At 50.8% G+C, this 19,672-nt stretch overlaps 2 protein-coding genes across 2 annotated transcripts in view; both read right to left on the bottom strand.

Annotated features, from left to right (window-relative positions):
* Positions 1-19,672, bottom strand: part of LOC139670871 (lymphocyte antigen 6E-like) — a 256,308-nt gene that overhangs the window by 56,374 nt on the left and 180,262 nt on the right. The window lies entirely within an intron of this gene.
* TOP1MT (DNA topoisomerase I mitochondrial) overlaps positions 9,479-19,672 on the bottom strand; it is a 17,114-nt gene continuing 6,920 nt past the window's right edge. Inside the window, exons 5-14 of the mRNA XM_071553016.1 lie at positions 19,069-19,256; positions 17,924-18,068; positions 17,071-17,214; positions 15,364-15,549; positions 14,275-14,343; positions 12,638-12,752; positions 12,079-12,206; positions 11,270-11,364; positions 10,634-10,783; positions 9,479-9,626 (exon numbers count right to left, since the gene is read on the bottom strand). Of these exons, the coding sequence (XP_071409117.1) occupies positions 9,524-9,626; positions 10,634-10,783; positions 11,270-11,364; positions 12,079-12,206; positions 12,638-12,752; positions 14,275-14,343; positions 15,364-15,549; positions 17,071-17,214; positions 17,924-18,068; positions 19,069-19,256 (1,323 nt within the window). The 3' untranslated portion in view covers positions 9,479-9,523. The remainder of the gene's footprint in view (positions 9,627-10,633; positions 10,784-11,269; positions 11,365-12,078; positions 12,207-12,637; positions 12,753-14,274; positions 14,344-15,363; positions 15,550-17,070; positions 17,215-17,923; positions 18,069-19,068; positions 19,257-19,672) is intronic.

The following is a 19,672-nucleotide window of genomic DNA, read 5'->3' as shown; positions in this document are numbered from 1 at the left end:
TCTTCTCCCAAGAGCATATCCTGACTTTGTGTCACCAACACGTGAGATCCCCCAAGTCCACACGAGTTGTGATGTTCATTTAACCACCCTCTGCCTCACTGGTGAAGCAAAGAAATATTTGGGCTTGACATGGAGCTCAAAGCTCTCCAAGTTCTCCTAAAGGGCCATGGAAGGGGAATTTTTTAGACCTCAGAGCTCTGGAGCAGAAAGAGAGGGAGGACACAGGGAAAGGACCCCCAGAACTACTGCAGAGCAGGGTTGGGAGGTCTCAGCCCAGGCAGTTCATGGCCATGGAGTTGGACCAATGGTTGGACTTGAAGATCTCGGAGGTCTTTTCCAACCCAATCGATTCTATGATTCTATGAACTCACCGGCAAGTCTCTTCTCACACACATTGTCTCATCTTTGGTCCATGGGGAAGTGCTTGGGCACTGCTGCAGCTGGTTGGGTTGGTGAAGGTGTAGGACATCAACAAGTCATCTGTAGGAGAGGGACACCAACAATCTGCATGTTCCATCTCTTCAGTCACTTCACCATGACTTTTACATATGTCAGGTGCTCCCTTTTTCCTGTTTATTACCCCTAAAACCAGCCTAGTTCAGCTCCAGCTCTGCAATTCTCCAGCTGAGGGAGTGGTTTCCAGCCCAAGGGGTCTCCAGGTCCCATCCCATCACCCCAGACCTCACACCTCTGCACCACATCCCACATCTCCACTCCTCAAGACCTCTGTTGTTGCACCAAGCTGGAATTTCCCTTCTCTGTGTCCCTGGGTCAGAGCCATAAATATCTTGTTGCTGCACTGAATTATGGTTTGTTATCATGTCTTGTTGCTGTTGTTTATATAAATCTACATCTGCACTAAACAAAGATGCACAAAAGTCAAGCAAATTAGCCAGAACCATGGAGTCAATTAGGAAAATTGCTCTTCCCACTCAGCCAAGATTGAAAAAAGACTCTCAGACAGGTCAAGACAAGCTCAGCCAGAGCAAATCTAACCAGGCTCAATCCTGAGGTTTTACAAACCCAGTCAGAAGAATCCCAGAATGGTTTGGAATGGACCTTAAAAATTATTTCATTCCAACCCCATCCCATGGGTAGGGACACCTCCCACTAGCCCAGGTTGCTCCAACCCAGCTTTGGACACTTCCAGGGATGGGGCAGCCACAACTTCTCTAGAAATTCCATCCCAGCTCCTCACCACCATCCCTGCCAAGATTTCCTTTCCAATATCCCATCCAACCCTGGGAAGCCATTCCCTGTGTCCTGTCACTCCATCCCTCGTCCCAAGTCCCTCACCAGCTCTCCTGGAGCCCCTTTAGGTGCTGGAAAGAGCTCTGAGGTCTCCCTGGATCCTTCTCTTCTCCAAGCTGGACATTCCCATCTCTCCCAGCCTGTCTCCATGTCAGAGGAGCTCCAGCCCTTGGAGCATCTCCATGGCCTCCTCTTGACTTGTTCCAGCAGCTCCCTGTCCTTGTGCTGTTGGAGATCCTGGAGCTGGAACTGTGCTCCAGGTGGGATTGGGGAGACAGGAACACCCAACAAACAACATCAGATTAAAGCATTAAGGGATAAAAATCAACCTTGTCTTAGGCTCTCACAGGGTAAAACCTTGGGCCAGGTTATTCTCTCTTCTATTTATGGAATTAAATCTCTTGGTTTTGCCATTTTTGTGTTGTTATTTTGTTTTTTCCCAGCACACAGGAAGGCACATTGAGGATGACCCAGCACAGCCCTTGTAGAAGTTCTTTCGAAGGTGATAATAAAGAGAAAAATAATGATAAAAAAAGGAGAAAATAAACCAAAAATAACTTCTTTGCCCTGCAAGGGGCTCAGGGGTTGTGCAGCCTCAGTCCAGGCACATTGTTTGTTTAAAAGAGCATCCCATGGGAGAAGGAAGTGAAGCCTAATTAAAAAAGAATGAGATTGTACCAAGTTCCTGGGCAAGGAAGAGCATCCAGACCTTCTGGGTCCAGTTCATGCCCCCTGAGCGCCTTCAAATCTCACGCCCAGCAGCAACAGAGTTGGTTATTGAGGGCACTCAAGTTCATTCCATGCCTGTTTTTGTCTGAAATCCTTCTGCACAAAGAACTGGGGGCAGTGCAGGACCCTCAAGAAACACAACAGGAGAGGGCGGAGGGGGAGATTTAACCCCTCGAGCTCCTCCCTCCAAGCCCAGAGGTGCTTTCAGAACCAGGAATGACCTGGGGGGAGTCAAAGATTTGAGGGACCACTAAGGATGAAACAGAAGCCCTAATTAAAGCTGCTTGAGGGCATTGGTGAGGCCACACCTTGAGTGTTGTGTTCAGTTCTGGGCCCCTCAGTTGAGGAAAGATCTTGAGGGGCTGGAGTGGGGCCAGAGAAGAGCAACGAGGCTGGAGAAGGGACTGGAGGTGGCACTGAGTGTCCTCTGAAACACTTCCAGGGACAGAGAATCCACCATGTCTTGATCCAACCCCACTGTGATCACCAGCCCAGGGCACAGAGTGCCAGAGTGATCACAGTGGGGTTGGATCAACGGTTGGATTTGATAATCTCCGAGGTCTCTTCCAACCCAAGTGAGAAGAGAAGAGCAACAAGGCTGGAGAAGGGAGTGGAGCACAAGTGCTGTGGGGAGAGGCTGAGGGAGCTGGGGGTGTTTAGCCTGGAGAAGAGGAGGCTCAGAGGTGACCTCAGCACTGTCTGGAACTCCCTGAAGGGAAGTTCTGGCCAGGTGGGGGTTGGTCTCTTCTCCCAGGCACTCAGCAATAGGACAAGGGGGCACGATGGGCTCAAGTTCTGCCAGGGGAATTTGAAGTTGGAGATCAGAAAGAAATTCTTTGCAGAGAGAGTGCTCAGGGATTGGAATGGGCTGCCCAGAGAGGGGGTGGATTCCCCATCCCTGGAGGTTTTTAACCTGAGCTTGGCCGTGGCACTGAGTGCCATGATCTGGTAAAGGGACTGGAGTTGGACCAAGGGTTGGACTTGATGATCTCAGAGGTCTTTTCCAACCCAATCAATTCTATGATTCTGTTATTTTCACCCCATTCTCTCCCACTTTGGCAAAGGAAGCCTTCAGGAGTTCCAGAGTCCAACTAAAGCTTGAGAAACAGATGGAAAGGATGACACAGAATAGCTTTAAACCAAAACAAACCCCCCCCAAAACAATGAGCTCATTCAACTCCAAGTGACCTCCGGGAAGGGATTAGAGACTTCCTCGTCTATCCCACCTTGGCAGGTAAATGTCCAGCCCTGCTTGCAAAAGGAGGGGCAGCCTGAGTGCCACCCAAGCCAGCTGGAAACACGGCATTGTTTGGGCAAGGCATCAGCTGTCTGTCTCCCCAGCCCTCCTGCAACACGGGGCGAGCCCTGGGAACCTCTGGAAGCTACACCAGGCACTTCCCAGCTCTTGGAACAGCGATTTTTTACACACAAAAATCACCAGGGCAAAGGGAATTGTTTTCAACTGCCAAAGAGCAGGGTTAGGTGGGATATTGGGAAGAAATTCTTCCCTGGAATGGTGGTGAATGGAATTCCCAGAGAAGCTGTGGCTGCCCCATCCCTGGAAGTGTCCAAGGCCAGTTGGAACACCTTGTTCCAGTGGAAGGTGTCCCTGCCCATGGCAGGGGGCTGGAATTCCAGGATCTTTAAACTCCCTTCCAACCCAAACCATTCCATAATCCCTCTGTTTCCCAGCTCATGGGAGCAGAAGGAACTTGTGATCCCTCCTGCAGCTGTGAGAGGGTTTATCCCAAGGCTTATTTCTGAGCCAAGCCAATCAATCATAATTGCAGCTTAATCCAGACTCGGATTAAGGATCTTAACTAAGTAATTTATTGGGATTCCTCCTGCCCCAGCTTGCAGAGGCTCAGGATTAAGGTCTGGAGAAGCCTTTCATGGAGCTTGGGACAAGCTCAGCTGAGTTTTCCTGATTCTTTATTTGGGTTTAAATAACAATCTGTGTTCATTGGTTAAAAAATATCATTTTTAGGGCTAAAAAGAAACTTTAGGAAGAGCCAGGCTGTGTGTTATCCCCTCACTCCCAGGGGGACAGGCAGGAGGTGCCAGTTCTCCTTCCCAGGGCACAATCCTGAGATCCTGGAGTTTTATTTTTCCTCTGCCTCTCCTTAGACAGTCCTTGGCTTTCTGCCAGGGATCCAATTTCTTGCAGGTTAATTGTCTGCTCCCCTTGGCACCGGCACCAACCACGTGGCACAGGGTGAAGTCCCTGCAATTTGGGCTTATTTTACAGGGACAGAGAAGAACTCTATAAATCCAGGGAGCTCCTTAAGCACAGGTTTTATTTGTGCCAAACCACAGACAAGCTCCTGGCTCCTGCTAAAACATCTCAATTAGAGGAAATGATTCCCTTCAGAGTCTGAATCACAGAAGTGACAACCTCAATATTGTTCTACCCCCTCCTCTCTGACTGATAAACATCCCCCTTTAAAGTTTTATTTTCCCCATTTATTTTTCCATTTTTTGCAACATTAAACCTCATGGAACAAAGGGAGGGGTGGAAGAACCCTCTGCAAACCCTTCATCTTTCTCTTCCTCAATTCCCCACGGGGGTTTCCCACCTCTCAGTGTGTGCCACACTCCAGCTGGTTTGTTTTCCCCCCTCTCAGGGAGCTGAGGCAGAGCAGAAGAAGCAGCAGTTGAATGGCAAATGCTCCAGATTGAGGAGTTTTCATCACACCCACTTCTGTCTCTGCACCAACTTGGATGAATCAGCCAAAGGCTCATCCCTCTCTGAACATCCCACGAGCAGATGAAAGAGCAGCCAAGCAGAGCTGATGACTGTCCCTTCCTCAAAGGAGCTGAGTCACCATCCCTGGAGGGATTTAAAAGGCTTGGAAAAGTAGCACTTGGGGACATGGGGAATATGGTGGATAATGGTTGGACTGGAGGAGCTTAAAGATCTTCTCCATGTCTAGAGAATTCCATGATCCAGATCATCCTTCAGGGGGGCAGTGCTGCCATCCCCAGGCTCTGGGGAAACAGGAGGATCATGCACAGTTTCCATCCACAAGGATCAATAATCTGTTGAACCCACAGCATCCCTAAGGAAGGTTTCTGTCCCTGTGCCACAGATTTATGTCCCCACATCTCCAGGATGCTGAGGAAGAAGCAACAGGCAAGGATGGAGCTCCACTGGAGCCTGCAGCTGCTCAGAGAACTTATGTGGGGAGAGGCTTTGTTTGTACACCCTCAAACCACCCTTATAGGGGGGCACCAGAGCTCCAGAATCCTCATCCAGAATCAACTCCAGAATCCTCATCATGAGGACCTGGAATTGCTGGAGCAAGTCCAGAGGAAGCCACAGAGATGCTGCAAGGGCTGGAGCCCCTCGGACATGGAGACAGGCTGGGAGAGCTGGGAATGTCCAGCTTGGAGCAGAGAAGGCTCCAGGGAGACCTTGAAGCCCATTCAAGTGGCTAAAGGAGGTCCAGGAGTGCTGGAGAGGGACTTTGGACAAGGGATGGAGGGACAGGACACAGGGAATGGCTTCCCACTGCCAGAGGGCAGGGATAAGGTGGGATATTGGGAAGGAATTCTTCCCTGGAAGGTGGTGAGGTGTTGGAATAGATTTCCCAGAGAAGCTGTGGCTGCCTCATCCCTGGAAGTGTCCAAGACCAGACTGGATAGGGCTTGGAGCAACTTGGGATCATGGGAGGTGTCCCTGCCCCTGGCAGAGGTGTTTGGAACAAGATAGTATTTCAATTCCCTTCCAACCAAAACCATTCCATAATTCTGTGATTTGAAGTTCAGCAAAGTCCCAGATTTGAGGATAAATAACTCCAGCAAAGTCCCAGATTTGAGGATAAATAACTCCAGCAAAGTCCCAGATTTGAGGACAAACAACCCCATGGAACAGGCCAGGCTGGGAGGGGCTGGAGGTGCTGATTTCAGCTGTTTAAAGGGTGACAGCTCCAGACCAGAGGTCCAGGGAGACTCTGGATCTGCACAGAGAAAGGACAAGCAGCTGGTTACAAGATGCACCAAGGGAAATTCCAACTGGTTATAAGGGAGGGAAAAGTTTGCCAGGGCAGGGATTAATTTCCAAAACTGACTCTGAGATGTTGTGGAGGAATCTCCCTCCAAGAAGATGTGAAATTAGGCTGGAAAAGGCCCTGAGCAACCCAGCCAAGGTTGGACTCAAAGCACTCCAAAGACCCTCCCAACGAAGCATTTCTGGGAAGCAGCAGCAGGAGAAGCCAAAGCAAGACAAGAAGAACTTTCACCACCTCCTCCCACCCATAAATTTACCTTCTCACACGGCCACAATATCAGAACTGCCCAGTGCCATCACAGTGTAGGACATTCCCAGCCTGCAGGAAGGGAGACCAACTTCTCAAGCCCCAGATGTTTTTGTTTAAAGCTTTATTATGTAACTAGAAGAGCCCTGAGCTCGTGCCAGTGTCAGCTTGACCAGTGAACTTCATTCCTGGTTGATTTACTTGAGGTCTCCTCCCAACCACTGTCAACAAAAGGCTTTTAGGAAGAGCACATAAATTAACTCGAGAAGTTACAGGGGGAAGGTGACACTTCTGGGTTCATCTCCAACCAGAGCTTCCCATTTTGCAAGTTTTTCTTTAAATTAAATAAGTAATCTCAGTGGAAAAATGCTCAGCTTTTGACTTTCCACTTCACTAAATACTGTTAATTTTCTCAATTTTGGGCTACCAGCTCTTTCAGGCATCAAAGCACAGGTTTTTCTGTGCCTACAACTGACTCTTTAAAACTAGAAAAGACCTTTAAGATCATCAAGTCCAACCATCAACCCACCACCACTAAGCCATGACCTCAAGTGCCACATCCACACGGTTTTTTTGAGCATTTCCAGGGATGGTGACTTCAGAAGTGGCACTTGAGAACATGCCTGGAAGTGCCTCCAGGGCAAGGAGGGTTCTGATTGTGCTTGGAGGCAGCAAATAACCCCAAAATGTTGGGCTGGGAGAGGGATCCTACTCTCAGGTGCCTGTGATGGGGACTTGATCCTGCTCCACATGGTCCTGAATGGTGGGAAAACCCCCACCGGACAGGTCAGGGTAAGCAGCTCAACTTCTCCAGGCTGTATCTCCCTCATGGCCAAGGCCAGCAGGACCCTCCCCACATTTATCAGCCTCTCTGGACAGCTCTGCTGCTTCCAAAACATTGTGAAACTCACCCCAAAAAGGGTCAAAACACATGAACTCTGCACCTCAATTTTGTTCCAAAAGGGGCTCAAGCTTCAAATCTTGGTGTCACTCAAGTGGTCAAGCCCCACGAAACTGGTTCTTAGGGCAAGACACTCCAGGGGACAATTTCTGGGGGGTAAAACCACTTCTTTTAAGCTCCTAAAGAACTGCCAGGATGCTCTGACAGAGGAGCTGCTGAGGAGAGCACAGCCCTGTTGTCCCTTCCAACACAAACCTATCCATGGAATATTTCCAGAACCACCTTAAGGACCCACTACTTCTGAAAAATTAGGGTGAGGATGGCCAGGACCATGTGGGGCAGCAACCAGCACCCAGCCTTTCCACCCCCCTCAACCAGCAGAAGATTTCAGAACCTGCCAGTGGAGAAACCAAGGATTAAATTACCCATTTTCCCCCAAAGCTGCAGCAGGATTTGCTTTCTGGGGTGGTTTTTATCTCATTGCTTCCCCACCAGCTGTTCCAGCTGCACTCAACTGATGCAGCTCTTCTCTCACATGGTGTTTGAGAGACCTTTTTTCCTCTCAGAAATTCTAAAAGAAAGAATAAATAAATCTGTTGGTTCAGTGGAAACATCCACAGGGATTTTGAGATATCCTCAGTTCTCATCCCATTGATTCTTGTTCCTCTTTTTCCTGCTACTGGAGGCAGGAGCTCTTGGTTGGAATGACTCTCTTATTTCATGGAATCACAGGATGGTTTGGATTGAAAGAAACCTTAAAGCTCATCTTGTTCCAACCTCCTGTCACAGACAGGGACACCTTCCACTATCCCAGGTTGTTCCAAGCCCCATCCAATCTGGCCTTGAACACTTCCCAGAGATGGAGCATCCCCAACTTCTCCAGGCATCAGTTTGGGATGGAATAAACTTTCCACCACACTAAATGACAAATTTATGTTTAATCTCTTTTGAAAGCACTTAAAGGTGGGCAGAAAAACGTCTCCATCCACTGGGGCCAAATTGGTTCCTTGTGTTTGAGAGGCACAAACCCAACTCAAGGCACAGCAGAACCACATCTTGGAGGAGTTGCAAAAAGCCTCCTGTCTCAGAAAAATCCCTCCCAGTTTTAATGAAATGCATTTCAAGTCCTCAACTAAAACAGCAACAAGTTTAAACACAAGAACAAGTGGCTGCAAAGGAACACACGGGAGGCACCAGGAGATCTGGAGTGGAGCAACCTCAAGATCAGCCCCGAGGTGCCAGAAGGCTCTGCTGCCAATGCAGCAGTTTGTTTACACCTGGCATTCACTGGCATGTTGGGAATGTTGCCAGGTACATGCTGGGATCACTTTTTTTGGATCCGAGAACACTTTCTTTGGATTTGAAGAGCAGCCAAGTAGGTAGAAAGCACAACCCATTTGTGCTGTGGGTCCCCTGACTGATCCATGCCCAGGAGGAGCACGCTGGGAAGGAATTTGTCATCCCAAACACAGCAACAGCTCCAGCAGGATTGGTGCCACTCCCCAGCACAGTCACAACCAACCAGAGCCTGGCCCAGCATCACCTTTTCCTAAAAAACCAAGAGTAAGAAATGTCCCATTTCCTAAATCTGTGCCTGGACAGTTTCAAACAAACTGAATCAGAGCCAAGTGAAGAAAATAAGGAAAAAAACACGGCCCCAAGGGAGATGTTTTCTCCCAGAGCAAGATTTACCCACCCAGGGGTGGTTAAAGCACCCTTGGCTCGTGCCAAGGCAATTTTTATCCCCCTGCAACGTGAAGCTGCTTTTTAATTATCTTCTCCTGCCCTGACATTCCTTCCCTCCCACAACATCTTTTCCATCTCACATCCATGCGATTGCACAATTTCCTCCTCTCCTGGAGGTGAAAAGGGCACAAAATCCCCCTGAAATGTAGAACCCTGAGGGTTTTTCTGTCCTCTCACTGCACCCCCAAGCCAAGCCTGGGTCTTGCAGAGCCTGGTTTGGTGCTGTCAGTGCCAGCCAATTCCAAGAGTGAGAAAAATCCAGCCCAGCTCCCCCACATGAAGGAGACAGGATTAAACCAGGCCTTGATTATCAGCACAATTAAGGCTCTCATTTAATCTTCTTCACAGACTCCAGAGAAAAAAAGGAGAAGGAAAAAAAATAATAAATCCCAAGTGCTTGGCAGCTCTGAGGGGGAATTAAGAGTTCACCTCAAAGTGGCTGCACTCAGGGAGGGTGTCACAACCAGCAGGACCTTTTTCAAAACAAACCAAGTGTTTCAGGGACAAAAAAAGCATCAGATCCTTCCACTGGACATCCCTCAGCCCCATCCCTGCAACAACTGCACCAGCACCAAAACAAAAAGCTTTTCAACAGCACCAAGTGAGCAGGATTTGGGGATTTCAGGGGGAAGTCACCGGCTCAGAACTCAAAGTCCTCGTTGGCCATGGCGATGGCCCAGGCAAACTTCTCCCTCTGGGTCTTGTTGTAGATCTTCTCGATGGGCACCCCAAACTTCTTGCACCTGGGCAGAGCACAGGACATGGGGTGTCACCTCACACCTCAGGGAGGGGTTTCAACACTCTGCAGCACCCCAGGTTGGTGCACACAAGCCAGGCAAGAACCCAAAGACATCCTGGCCTGTAACAAAACCAGCATGGCCAGCAGGACCAAAGAAGGGATTGTCCCCCTGTGCTGGGCACTGCTGAGGCCACACCTCAAACCCTGGGGTCAGTTTTGGGCTCCTCATGACAAGAAAGACATTGAGAGGCGGGAGCATGTCCAGAGAAGGGAATAGAGATGGGAAAGGGTCTGGAGCACCAGGAGCACCTGAGGGAGCTGGGGAGACTCAGCCTGGAGAAAAGGAGGATCGGGTGGGACTTTCTCGCTCTCTCCAACTCCCTGACAGGAGGGGGAGCCAGGTGGGAATTGGACTTTTCTCCCACACAACACAAAACGAGAGGACATGACGTCAAGCTGTGCCAGGGGAGGTTAAGGTTGGACACCAGGAGGAATTTCTTCATGGAAAGGGTTGTCAAGCATTGGAAGGGGCTGCCCAGGGAGGTTTGGAGTCCCCACCCTTGGAGGTGTCCAAGGAATGACTGGATGTGGCACTCAGTGCTCTGGGCTGGGTGACAAGGTGGGGATGGGTCATAGGCTGGACTGGATGGTCTTGGAGGTCTTTTCCAACCTGAATGATTCTGGGATTCTGTGTCCTCCCCACTCCAGGTGCAGCATCTCTGACCGCTGCAAACTCCTCAACCCCAAGATCCCTAAAAAATTAACTTCCTGCCACTGCTGAAGACTTGCAAAGTGACTTCTTCTTGCCCCAAATCCACTCATTTGTAGCAAATAGTTTGGGATTCTGTATCATGTCCCAACCGTGGAAGTGTCCAAGGCCAGGCTGGACAGAGCTTGGAAAAACATGTTCTAGTGGAAGGTGTCCCTGCCCATGGGATGGGGTTGGAATGGGATGGTCTTTAAGGTCCCTTCCAACCCAAACCATGCCATGATGGCACATCCCAGACCTACCAAGCTACGCTAATCCTGGGATCCAGGTAATTCAGCTTGGATGTGCCCAGAGCTATCTGCTTGTTCTCCTCCTTATCCATGGCCTGGACCTCCAGCCTGGCCAGCTGCTCCTCCAGCCTCTTCAACAGCTTCTTTTTCTTCTCCATGTTGCTGAGGGAGGAGGAAGAACAACACAGGGAAAGTCTTAAGCTGAGAAATATTCCAGAATGGCAGAGTAAAAGAATCTCGACTTGTTTCTCAAGGACTTTGACCTGGTAAGATAATTTCTTTATACATATTAAAAATAAAATGTAATTAGAACCACCAAAGACGGTTAAACAACAAAATCCAACATCCAGAGACCATTGCCCACAAAACCTTGGATAGGTTGCCCAGAGAAGCTGTGGCTGCCCCATCCCTGGGAGTGTTCAAGGCCAGGTTGGACAGGGCTTGGAATGACCTGGGATGGTGGCAGGTGGCCCTGCAAGGAGCCATCCACAAGACCTACAACCATCTTCCAGACTTCCATGGGCCAAGAGGCACCTGATAACCACCATGGGCACTTCTGCTTTGATGAGCTACATGGAGGGTGTTGGACCACACCATTCCCATCCAGGGATCCCTCTGCAGGACAGGATTGCCAGAAGAGTCACTCACACTTGTGCTTTGGCATCTTTGGTGTCTTCAAACTCATCTTCAGCTTTTTTCACTTCTTGCTGGGCTTCCTCCACCTGTTTCTTCTTGGCATCGATCTGGGAAGGTGGAAATAAAGTCAGACCATGCTCTTGTCCTTCGTGGAGGTTTCAGCTGCCTCCCTCTTTCCTTTCCCATGCCACTCCTTTGTTTCTTACCCCACTCCCAACCATCTGCCCCGGCAGAACCTGCTGGGCTCAAGCATTTCTTGGCATCTTGCAAAAGAGGCCAGAAACACTTGGAGCTCCTAAATCTGTTCATCTCATGCCACTTCCTGAGACCAACTGGTTTGTCAAAGTGTTGGAGCTCTCTGAAAAGTCCCAGTCCATCAGTGGAGTGTGAACAAGAGCTGGGGAGAACTAAAAATGGTAATTTGGGGTATTTCCAGAGAAGATCCACAAAATTTCAATCTGGTCCTCCTGCAAGCAGAGAGAAAAACCAGTTTCCCTGGTCCTGAACCAGCTGTCTCAGAGCTGTGCCCATCCCCAAAAGCTTGATTTGAAGACACCAAGTGATGGAAAAAGCCTCAAAACCATTAAAAAAATGCTGAAATGTGCCACGTGAGCTTCATCCAGCATCTGATGTCACCCCATCCCTCTCCACCCTGAGGTCACTGATGTCTCTGCACTGATTAAAATCTATTCCCAGTCCACTCCTTGATGCACTTGGGCAACATGATCTCTTTAGGCATCACCCTCTCCCCATCCTCATCCCAAAAAATAAAACTCAGAGGTGACACCAGGCCTGAGGGCCCTCAGTTTGGTCCATCTCACCTTGGCCTGGAGGATTTCCATGGACTTGGCAAAGGTTTTGGGCACAGACCTCTGATGGTTGCACAGCACGGCCACAGCTCGGTTGGCTCGGTTGTAGGAGAGGAGCTTTCCAGCAATGTTGTCATCAGCTGGAAATCAAGGAATCTGGGATTAGGGAAGGCAGGGAATGGAGGAGAACAACAGCAGGTCATTTCTTTTCCCATCCTTTCTCCAGGGAGACCAATAATGGGCGTGGAAATCGGTGAAGGACAACTGAGCATCACTGACTCTGCTGCTGTGACTCATCACTCACATACCCAAGGAGGCAAAAATAGTGTCACCAACCAGCAACACAAGGAAAGGGGAGAAAAATGCTCCCATCTTGGCTCTTAATTAGTCACAGTCTCACAGAGTTAATTATTTCCCACCTGCTCAACATCCCTATGAGTTACATACCACCCTATCATGTGGTGCATCATCTGCCAAGGAGGGGTGGGCAGTTCTTGGCACCCCCAGGGAAGGGATGGGCATTTCTGAGCCCACTGGCAGCTGGTGAGACCACAAACCCCGTGAAACTCACGGTTGGTGAGTGCCTTGAGCTGCTCCTGCAGCGTGATGGAGGCGTTGTAGGTCCTGAACACTTTGGCAGTCAAACCATCCATCAGGTTCTGGAGGTGCTTGTTCAAGAAGTTTGTCTGGGGGAAAGGAGACAGGACAAAGTGTGGGGAAACTCATCCCAGGAACTGGAGTGACAGGATAAGGGGGAATGGCTACAAACTGAAAGAGTAGGTTCAGACGGGAAAGAAATTCTTCCCTGTGAGGGTGGTGAAACCCTGGCAAAGGTTGGCCAGAGAAGCTTTGACTCTTTCTGGCTCCAAATGCAGTTATTTATAGCAAGTAGAGGACTCAGTTTGGGATTCAGTATCATGGCCCATCCCTGGAGTGTCCAAGGCCAGGTTGGATGGGGCTTGGAGCAACCTGTGCTAATGAAAGGTGTCCCTGCCCATGGCAGGTGGTTGGAACTGGATGGTCTTTAGTATCCCTTCCAACCCAACCCATTCCATGAGTCTGTGAAAGAGAAGGAATAGAACAAGCAGGACACAGGACAATAAAACACTTGTTTTTTCAGATCTTCTGCCTAAGCAACAAAATAAGGCACTAAAAAAAAAAATGAAGTCCTGTAGCTTGTAGGTCAGGCCACCATGTACCCAAAACTGGCACAAATTTCACCTAAACCCACAAAGAATCTCTCTGGAAATCCACAATTTCTGCCCAGCCATGTCCAAGAAGACACATCTTGGCACACGGGGACACAGTTTAGTGGGGAACGTGGCAGTGCTGGGTTAATGGTTGGACTTGATCTTGGAGGTCTTTTCCAACCTTAATGATTCTGTGAGCTCAGACTTGATACCACATTTATGTTCTACATGGTGGGGCTGTGCAGGGACCCCCAGGTCCCACTCCTGGGGCTGCACATGAACCCCCAGGTCCCACCCCGGTGGCTCCACAGGGGGCTCCCCAGATGCCACCCCTGGCACTCCACAAGGACTCCCCACAAATCCTACCCCGGGGGGGCTCCACAGGGGAATCCCCCCCCCAAATCCCACCCCGGGGGTGCTCCAGAGGGGACCCCCCCAGACGCCACCCCCAGGGGGGCGGGGGGGGGCTCCAGAGGGGACCCCCCCAGATGCCACCCCGGGGGGGGGGGGGGGCTCCACAGGGGACCCCCTCCAGATGCCACGCTCCACAGGGGACCGCCCAAGTCCCACCCCTGGAGAAGGAGCAGGTTTTTGCAGGGGAGCAGCTCAGGAGGGAAGGGAAGGTCACAGCTCATCTCTGCAGGAACTTCTCACCCTTCTATGGAGCCCTCATGAGCTGCCAAAGTGTCAAACAGCTTCCCAGGCTAAAAAAAGCCCAAGTTGATGAGTTAGAGGAGAGAAGAAGCAGAAACCCATCTCCTTAGCAGAGACAAAGGTGCAGAAAGGCAGCCAAGGCTGTTTTCAGGGAAGCAGAGATGCCACCAGAGCACAGAAAACATCACAGAACCTCAAGAGGGCCTTCAAACAGTGACAGTGGTGTCTGTGAAGGTGAAATAACTAAAAGCAGGGTAAGGGGTGACACTGATGGGCACCAAAGGCTGACTGGGGTGTCACAGGTTTGCTTCTCCTCCCTCTGGGCCACCGGTGCTGTCTCAAAAGCCTCGAGGTGACAACTCACATTGAGCTTGTCAAAGAGATCATCTGTGGGGTCCTTGTTCTTCACGAACCGCTGCAGGTTCTTGAACACCTAAAGAGGGGAAAAGGTGGCCCTGAGCAAGGAGAGGGGACAAATTGCTCCCAGACATCTCCCCCATCTGTCTACTCAGATAGACTCAGATTCACAGTCATCTGACATATCTGACCACACCACCAACCTTCTCAACTTCATTTGTGCTGTTTCCCCTCACCTTTCCCACCTCTGATGCTCCAGTTTCCCCAAAAACATCACTAAAATCACCCACCCCATGGACAAAGCAAAATAATTCAATATCAATGAAGACATTTCAAATTCTAAAGCCCATCAGGCAACAGAGGATGCTCCAGCAGGAGAGGTGGGACTTCTGCCCTCATGGCTCATTGAGTGGTACAAACTTGGAAGCCCTGCCCCAAAGTTTCTCCTCATTCTGCAGGACAGGGAGATGGTGTTGAGGCCCAAACTTGGAAGCCCTGCCCCAAAGTTTCTCCTCATTCTGCAGGACAGGGAGATGGTGTTGAGGCCCAAACTTGGAAACCCTGCCCCAAAGTTGCTCCTCATTCTGCAGGACAGGGAGATGGTGTTGAGGCCCAATCTTGGAAGCCCTGCCCCAAAGTTGCTCCTCATTCTGCAGGACAGGGAGATGGTGTTGAGGCCCAATCTTGGAAGCCCTGCCCCAAAGTTGCTCCTCATTCTGCAGGACAGGGAGATGGTGTTGAGGCCCAATCTTGGAAGCCCTGCCCCAAAGTTGCTCCTCATTCTGCAGGACAGGGAGATGGTGTTGAGGCTTAATCTTGGAAACCCTGCCCCAAAGTTGCTCCTCATTCTGCAGGACAGGGAGATGGTGTTGAGGCTTAATCTTGGAAACCCTGCCCCAAAGTTGCTCCTCATTCTGCAGGACAGGGAGATGGTGTTGAGGCTCAACATTGAAAACCCTGCCCCAGAGTTTCTACCAATTCTGCAGGATGGGGAGATGGTGTTGAAGCACAAGAGGCATCTCTACAACAGGTTTTGGGCCTGATGAACATCAAGTGAACCTGAGCCACTCAAAGAACTGGCACTGCCCCCACTCACCAGCTTCTCCACGGACACCTTGTTGTAGTAACGGATTGAGTCCTTCCCCAGGAAGTCAAACTCCACCACGTGCTCCTGCCCATCCAGCTCGGGGTGCAGCTTGATGTGCTCCACACGCAGGGAGCAGCAGCCAACAGTGTCCGCTGTCTCCCCTTCCTCCTTCTCATTGCCAGCTCTCAGGGCCAGCTGGAAGGAGACAGCGAGTCATCCACCCCCATCCTACCTCAACTCCCCTTTCCAAAGTTGTTCAGGTGGACACGGACACCATGGGAAAGGGAATCATGGAATGGTTTGGGTTGGAAGAAACCCTCAAGATCATCTCGTTCCAACCACCTTCTAACTCCTTCCACTAGCCCAGGTGGCTCCAAGCTCCATCTAGCCTGGCCTGGAAGACTTTCAGGGATGGGACATCCTCAGGTTCTCTGGGCAACCTGTTGCAGTGCCTCAAGGGCAGCTTTCTCAGGGTGGCATCTCACTGGCTGCTAGAACCCTCGTGGAAACCAAACAGCAGGTGCCTCCAGCAGGAGAAAATTTCCCTGCTCTAAGAAACCCTAATATATCATTCCCCACTCCCAGAAAAAGGTTGTCCATCTTTCCAGTGGGGATTTTACCATCACATGGAGAGACATGTGCAGATAAAGCCCAGGAAGGACAGCACAGCTCCTGCACAGCTCCATCCTCACAGGAGCATCATCAGCAGACAGTGGGAATCTCCATCCTTTCACCCCTGCAGCACTCCAGGCTGGGCACAGAGTGGCTGGAGAGCAGCCAGGCAGGAAGGGACCTGGGGGGACTGAGGGACAGGAAGCTCAACAGGAGCCAACAGTGTGCCCAGGTGGCCAAGAAGGCCAAGGGGATCCTGGCCTGGATCCAAACTAGCGTGGCCAGCAGGCCCAGGGCAGTGACCCTTCCCCTGGACTCTGCCTTGGGGAGGCCACACCTTGAGTGTTGTGTTCAGTTCTGGGCCCCTCAGGTCAGGAAAGATCTTGAGGGGCTGGAGCGGGGCCAGAGAAGAGCAACGAGGCTGGAGAAGGGACTGGAGCACAAGTGCTGTGGGGAGAGGCTGAGGGAGCTGGGGGTGTTTAGCCTGGAGAAGAGGAGGCTCAGAGGTGACCTCAGCACTGTCTGGAACTGCCTGAAGGGAAGTTCTGGCCAGCTGGGGGTTGGTCTCTTCTCCCAGGCACTCAGCAATAGGACAAGGGGGCACGATGGGCTCAAGCTCTGCCAGGGAAAATTGAAGTGGGAGATCAGGAAAAAATTCTTTGCAGAGAGAGTGCTCAGGCATTGGAATGGGCTGCCCAGAGAGGGGGTGGATTCCCCATCCCTGGAGGTTTTTCAGCTGAGCTTGGCCGTGGCACTGAGTGCCGTGATCTGGTAAAGGGACTGGAGTTGGACCAAGGGTTGGACTCGATCTCAGAGGTCTTTCTCAACCCAATCGATTCTATGATCCTTCACCCCCATCCCTGGAAATGTTCAAGACCAGCTTGGAATAACCTGGTCTAGTGGAAGGTATCCCAGCCCATGGCAGGCGGTTGGAATGAAGGATCTTCAAGGTCCCTTCCAACCCAAACCATTCCACAATTCCATGCTCACTGCCAAGATGCCTCACGTGAGGAATCACAAAGAACTCCAGGGTGAGGTGGATCAGGCAATTCCCAACCTCCATGTGGATGAGGGACCTGGTATCTAGGGGGAGGCTGTGGGTACCTTATCAATGAAGTAGAGGGCCACTGCTCTTTGCCTCTTCTTCATCTCCTTGGACTTCCAATCCGCTCGGTACTGAGCCCGGATTTTGTGGACAACACCCTTCAAGCGCCGAGCGACCTCGTATTTCTGCCAGTCCTTCTCCCCCTGGAAAGGGAGGCAGAGACATGTTTCATTCAGTGTCCCCTTCCAGCCAAACCCTGGTCTAGGAGCACCTAAATCCTGCTTACACACCACTGGTTCCTTAGGGAAAAATCCATGAAGGGAATTAATGGGAGCAGGAGCAGCTCATTCAGGGTTTCTGTGCCCTCTGCTGGCTGTGCTGGATTTGGATCCTGGCCAAGTCGAGGTGTTCCCACCAGCCAGTGAACAACAAGGAGTCAAACACTGCATGGCCATGGCCACAACTATGGAGGGACACAACCCCCCCTCAGCTATGCCCAGTTTTCCTTGGAACTCTGGGAAGAGCCTTAAATCCCCTTTCCCTTCCCAGACTGTTCCCTCCCTCCCTCCCATGGCACTGCAGACCATGATCCCACCTTGCCCTACATTCCTGGCCCAAATGAACTGAACCCCACAGGCTCTGGTCCCTGTGGACCTTCCCAACCCCTGCCTGGCTCCCAACAGCCTTCCTTGGGCACACATGAGGAATGTGCCACAGGGATGGCTCTGCCAGCAGGAATCCTTCCCTGGAATAGGAATAATCCTTAACAACCCTCTGTCCTTTTCCTCTCACCACCCAATGACACCCAAATTCAATTAGTTGACCCATTTTTGGGGGGGAAAAAGATGAAAAAAAAAAGAGAGATCTCTGCTTTTCCTGATCTTTCCACCTGACCAAAGGCATCATTCCAACCTTCAGCTTGGAGCTGGGGTTCAGCATGATGTACTTCAGGGTGTTCTGGATGTTCTCTGTCCACGAGGCCAACCAGGTCACCGTGTTGTCAAAACGCACCTCCTTCCACTTGTGACCTTCCGGTGGCTCTGGGATCTTGGAGTCCCTGTGGGAAGAGCAGGATTAGAGCCCTGAGACCAGGAACAAACTGGTGTTCAGCTCAACTTCAGGGAGCCAAGGATGGTCATGTTGTAGCATTACTACAACCCACCAAAAACTGCTCCACAACATGGAGTTAAGGCTGGAAAAGCCCTTTAAGATCATGGAGTTCAACCATTCCCTCAGCACTGCCAGGCCCACCATGAAACCAAGTCCCCAAGTGCCACATCTACACCATTTTTCAAATCCTTCCAGGGATGGTCTCTCCACCACTGTCCTGAGCAGCCTCTTCCTCTTGACAACCTTTTCTGTGAAGAAGTTTTCCTTAATATCCAATCCAAACCTTCTCTGGCACAACCTGGGGCCATCTCTTCTTGTTCTATCACTTGTTATCTGGGAGAAGAGACCAGCTCCCACCTGTCCACACCTTTCAGGGAGTTGTAGAGATGGAGGAGGTCCCCTTGAGTGTCTTTTCTCCAGGCTGAGCCCCCCCAGCTCCTCTTCAGACTTGGCCTCCAGACCCTTCACATAATCAGCTCTTTATCACTTGAATGTTGAAGACAAAGGAGAACTTGCTGGACTGGTGGGGAATGTTTTGAATCAAGGTCTTCACATGGGTGGTTTAAGACCAATCCAACCTCCTCCAGTGAGTATCCTGGTGCTTCCAGCCAACATGAGGGATCCAAAAAATTAGGAGGAATGGCTCATTTGGAAGAGGAGCACAGAGTTGTCCTTTCTTCAAAGAGGCCGCAGGAGCACTAAAGTTGATTTGGGGTGAGCAGCATGGACACCAATGGGAGATGGGAGCTGCTGACCAGCCTTCCTGGCCTTTGTACATCCACAGAGGAATTCCAATCACACCCCTTGGCATAGCCAGAGGGCTCCAGTGAGTCAAAGGCTCAGGATATGCAAAGCAAGGATTTTAGGAGATGGGCAGAAATGTCCCTGTTCCCTCTCCAGGCCCAAAAACCAGCCCCAGGAGCTCAGCCCTTCCCATGGCAACTCACCTGCTGCAGTTGATGATAACATCTTCTGGCATGATCCTCTTCTTCAGCATCCCCATTTTGGGGTGGTTCCCACGGCCACGGAACAGCCCCGGCGGCTCCGTTTTGAAGTTCCCGATCTTCTCCCGGTGCCCATCCAGGATGCAGTACCCATATTCCTCCTGGATCTTATCTGCCTCCTCCTTCAGTTTCTGCAACAAACACCAGGACACCAACAAGGAAATTCTGGAATGGTTTGGGTCAGAAGGAACATTAAAAATTATCTCATTCTGATTCCAACCCCCTGCCATGGGCTGGGACACCTTTCACTATCCCAGGTTGCTCTAAGCCCTGTCCAACCTGGCCTTGGACAGTCCCAGGGATGGGGCAGCCACAGTTTCTCTGAGCAACCTGTGCCAGGGCCTCATCATCCTCCCAGTGAGGAAGTTCTTCCCAACATCTACTGTCATCCCACAGGATAAGATTTAAACCCCATGGCTCATTTTGCCCATCGCTGCCCTCCTTTCCCTGGAGAACAGCAAGGCTGGGAGAGCAGAGCTCAAAGGGTGGGAGAAGGAGGAGAGCACAGGTCCAAGTCCACTCCCAGCAAATGGTTCATCTCCACCCT

The sequence above is a fragment of the Pithys albifrons genome, chromosome 4, assembly GCF_047495875.1.
Source record: "Pithys albifrons albifrons isolate INPA30051 chromosome 4, PitAlb_v1, whole genome shotgun sequence".
Taxonomy (NCBI): Eukaryota; Metazoa; Chordata; class Aves; order Passeriformes; family Thamnophilidae; genus Pithys; species Pithys albifrons.
The sequence above is the reverse complement of the archived record's forward strand: the minus strand, read 5'-3'. Positions and strand labels throughout refer to the sequence as shown.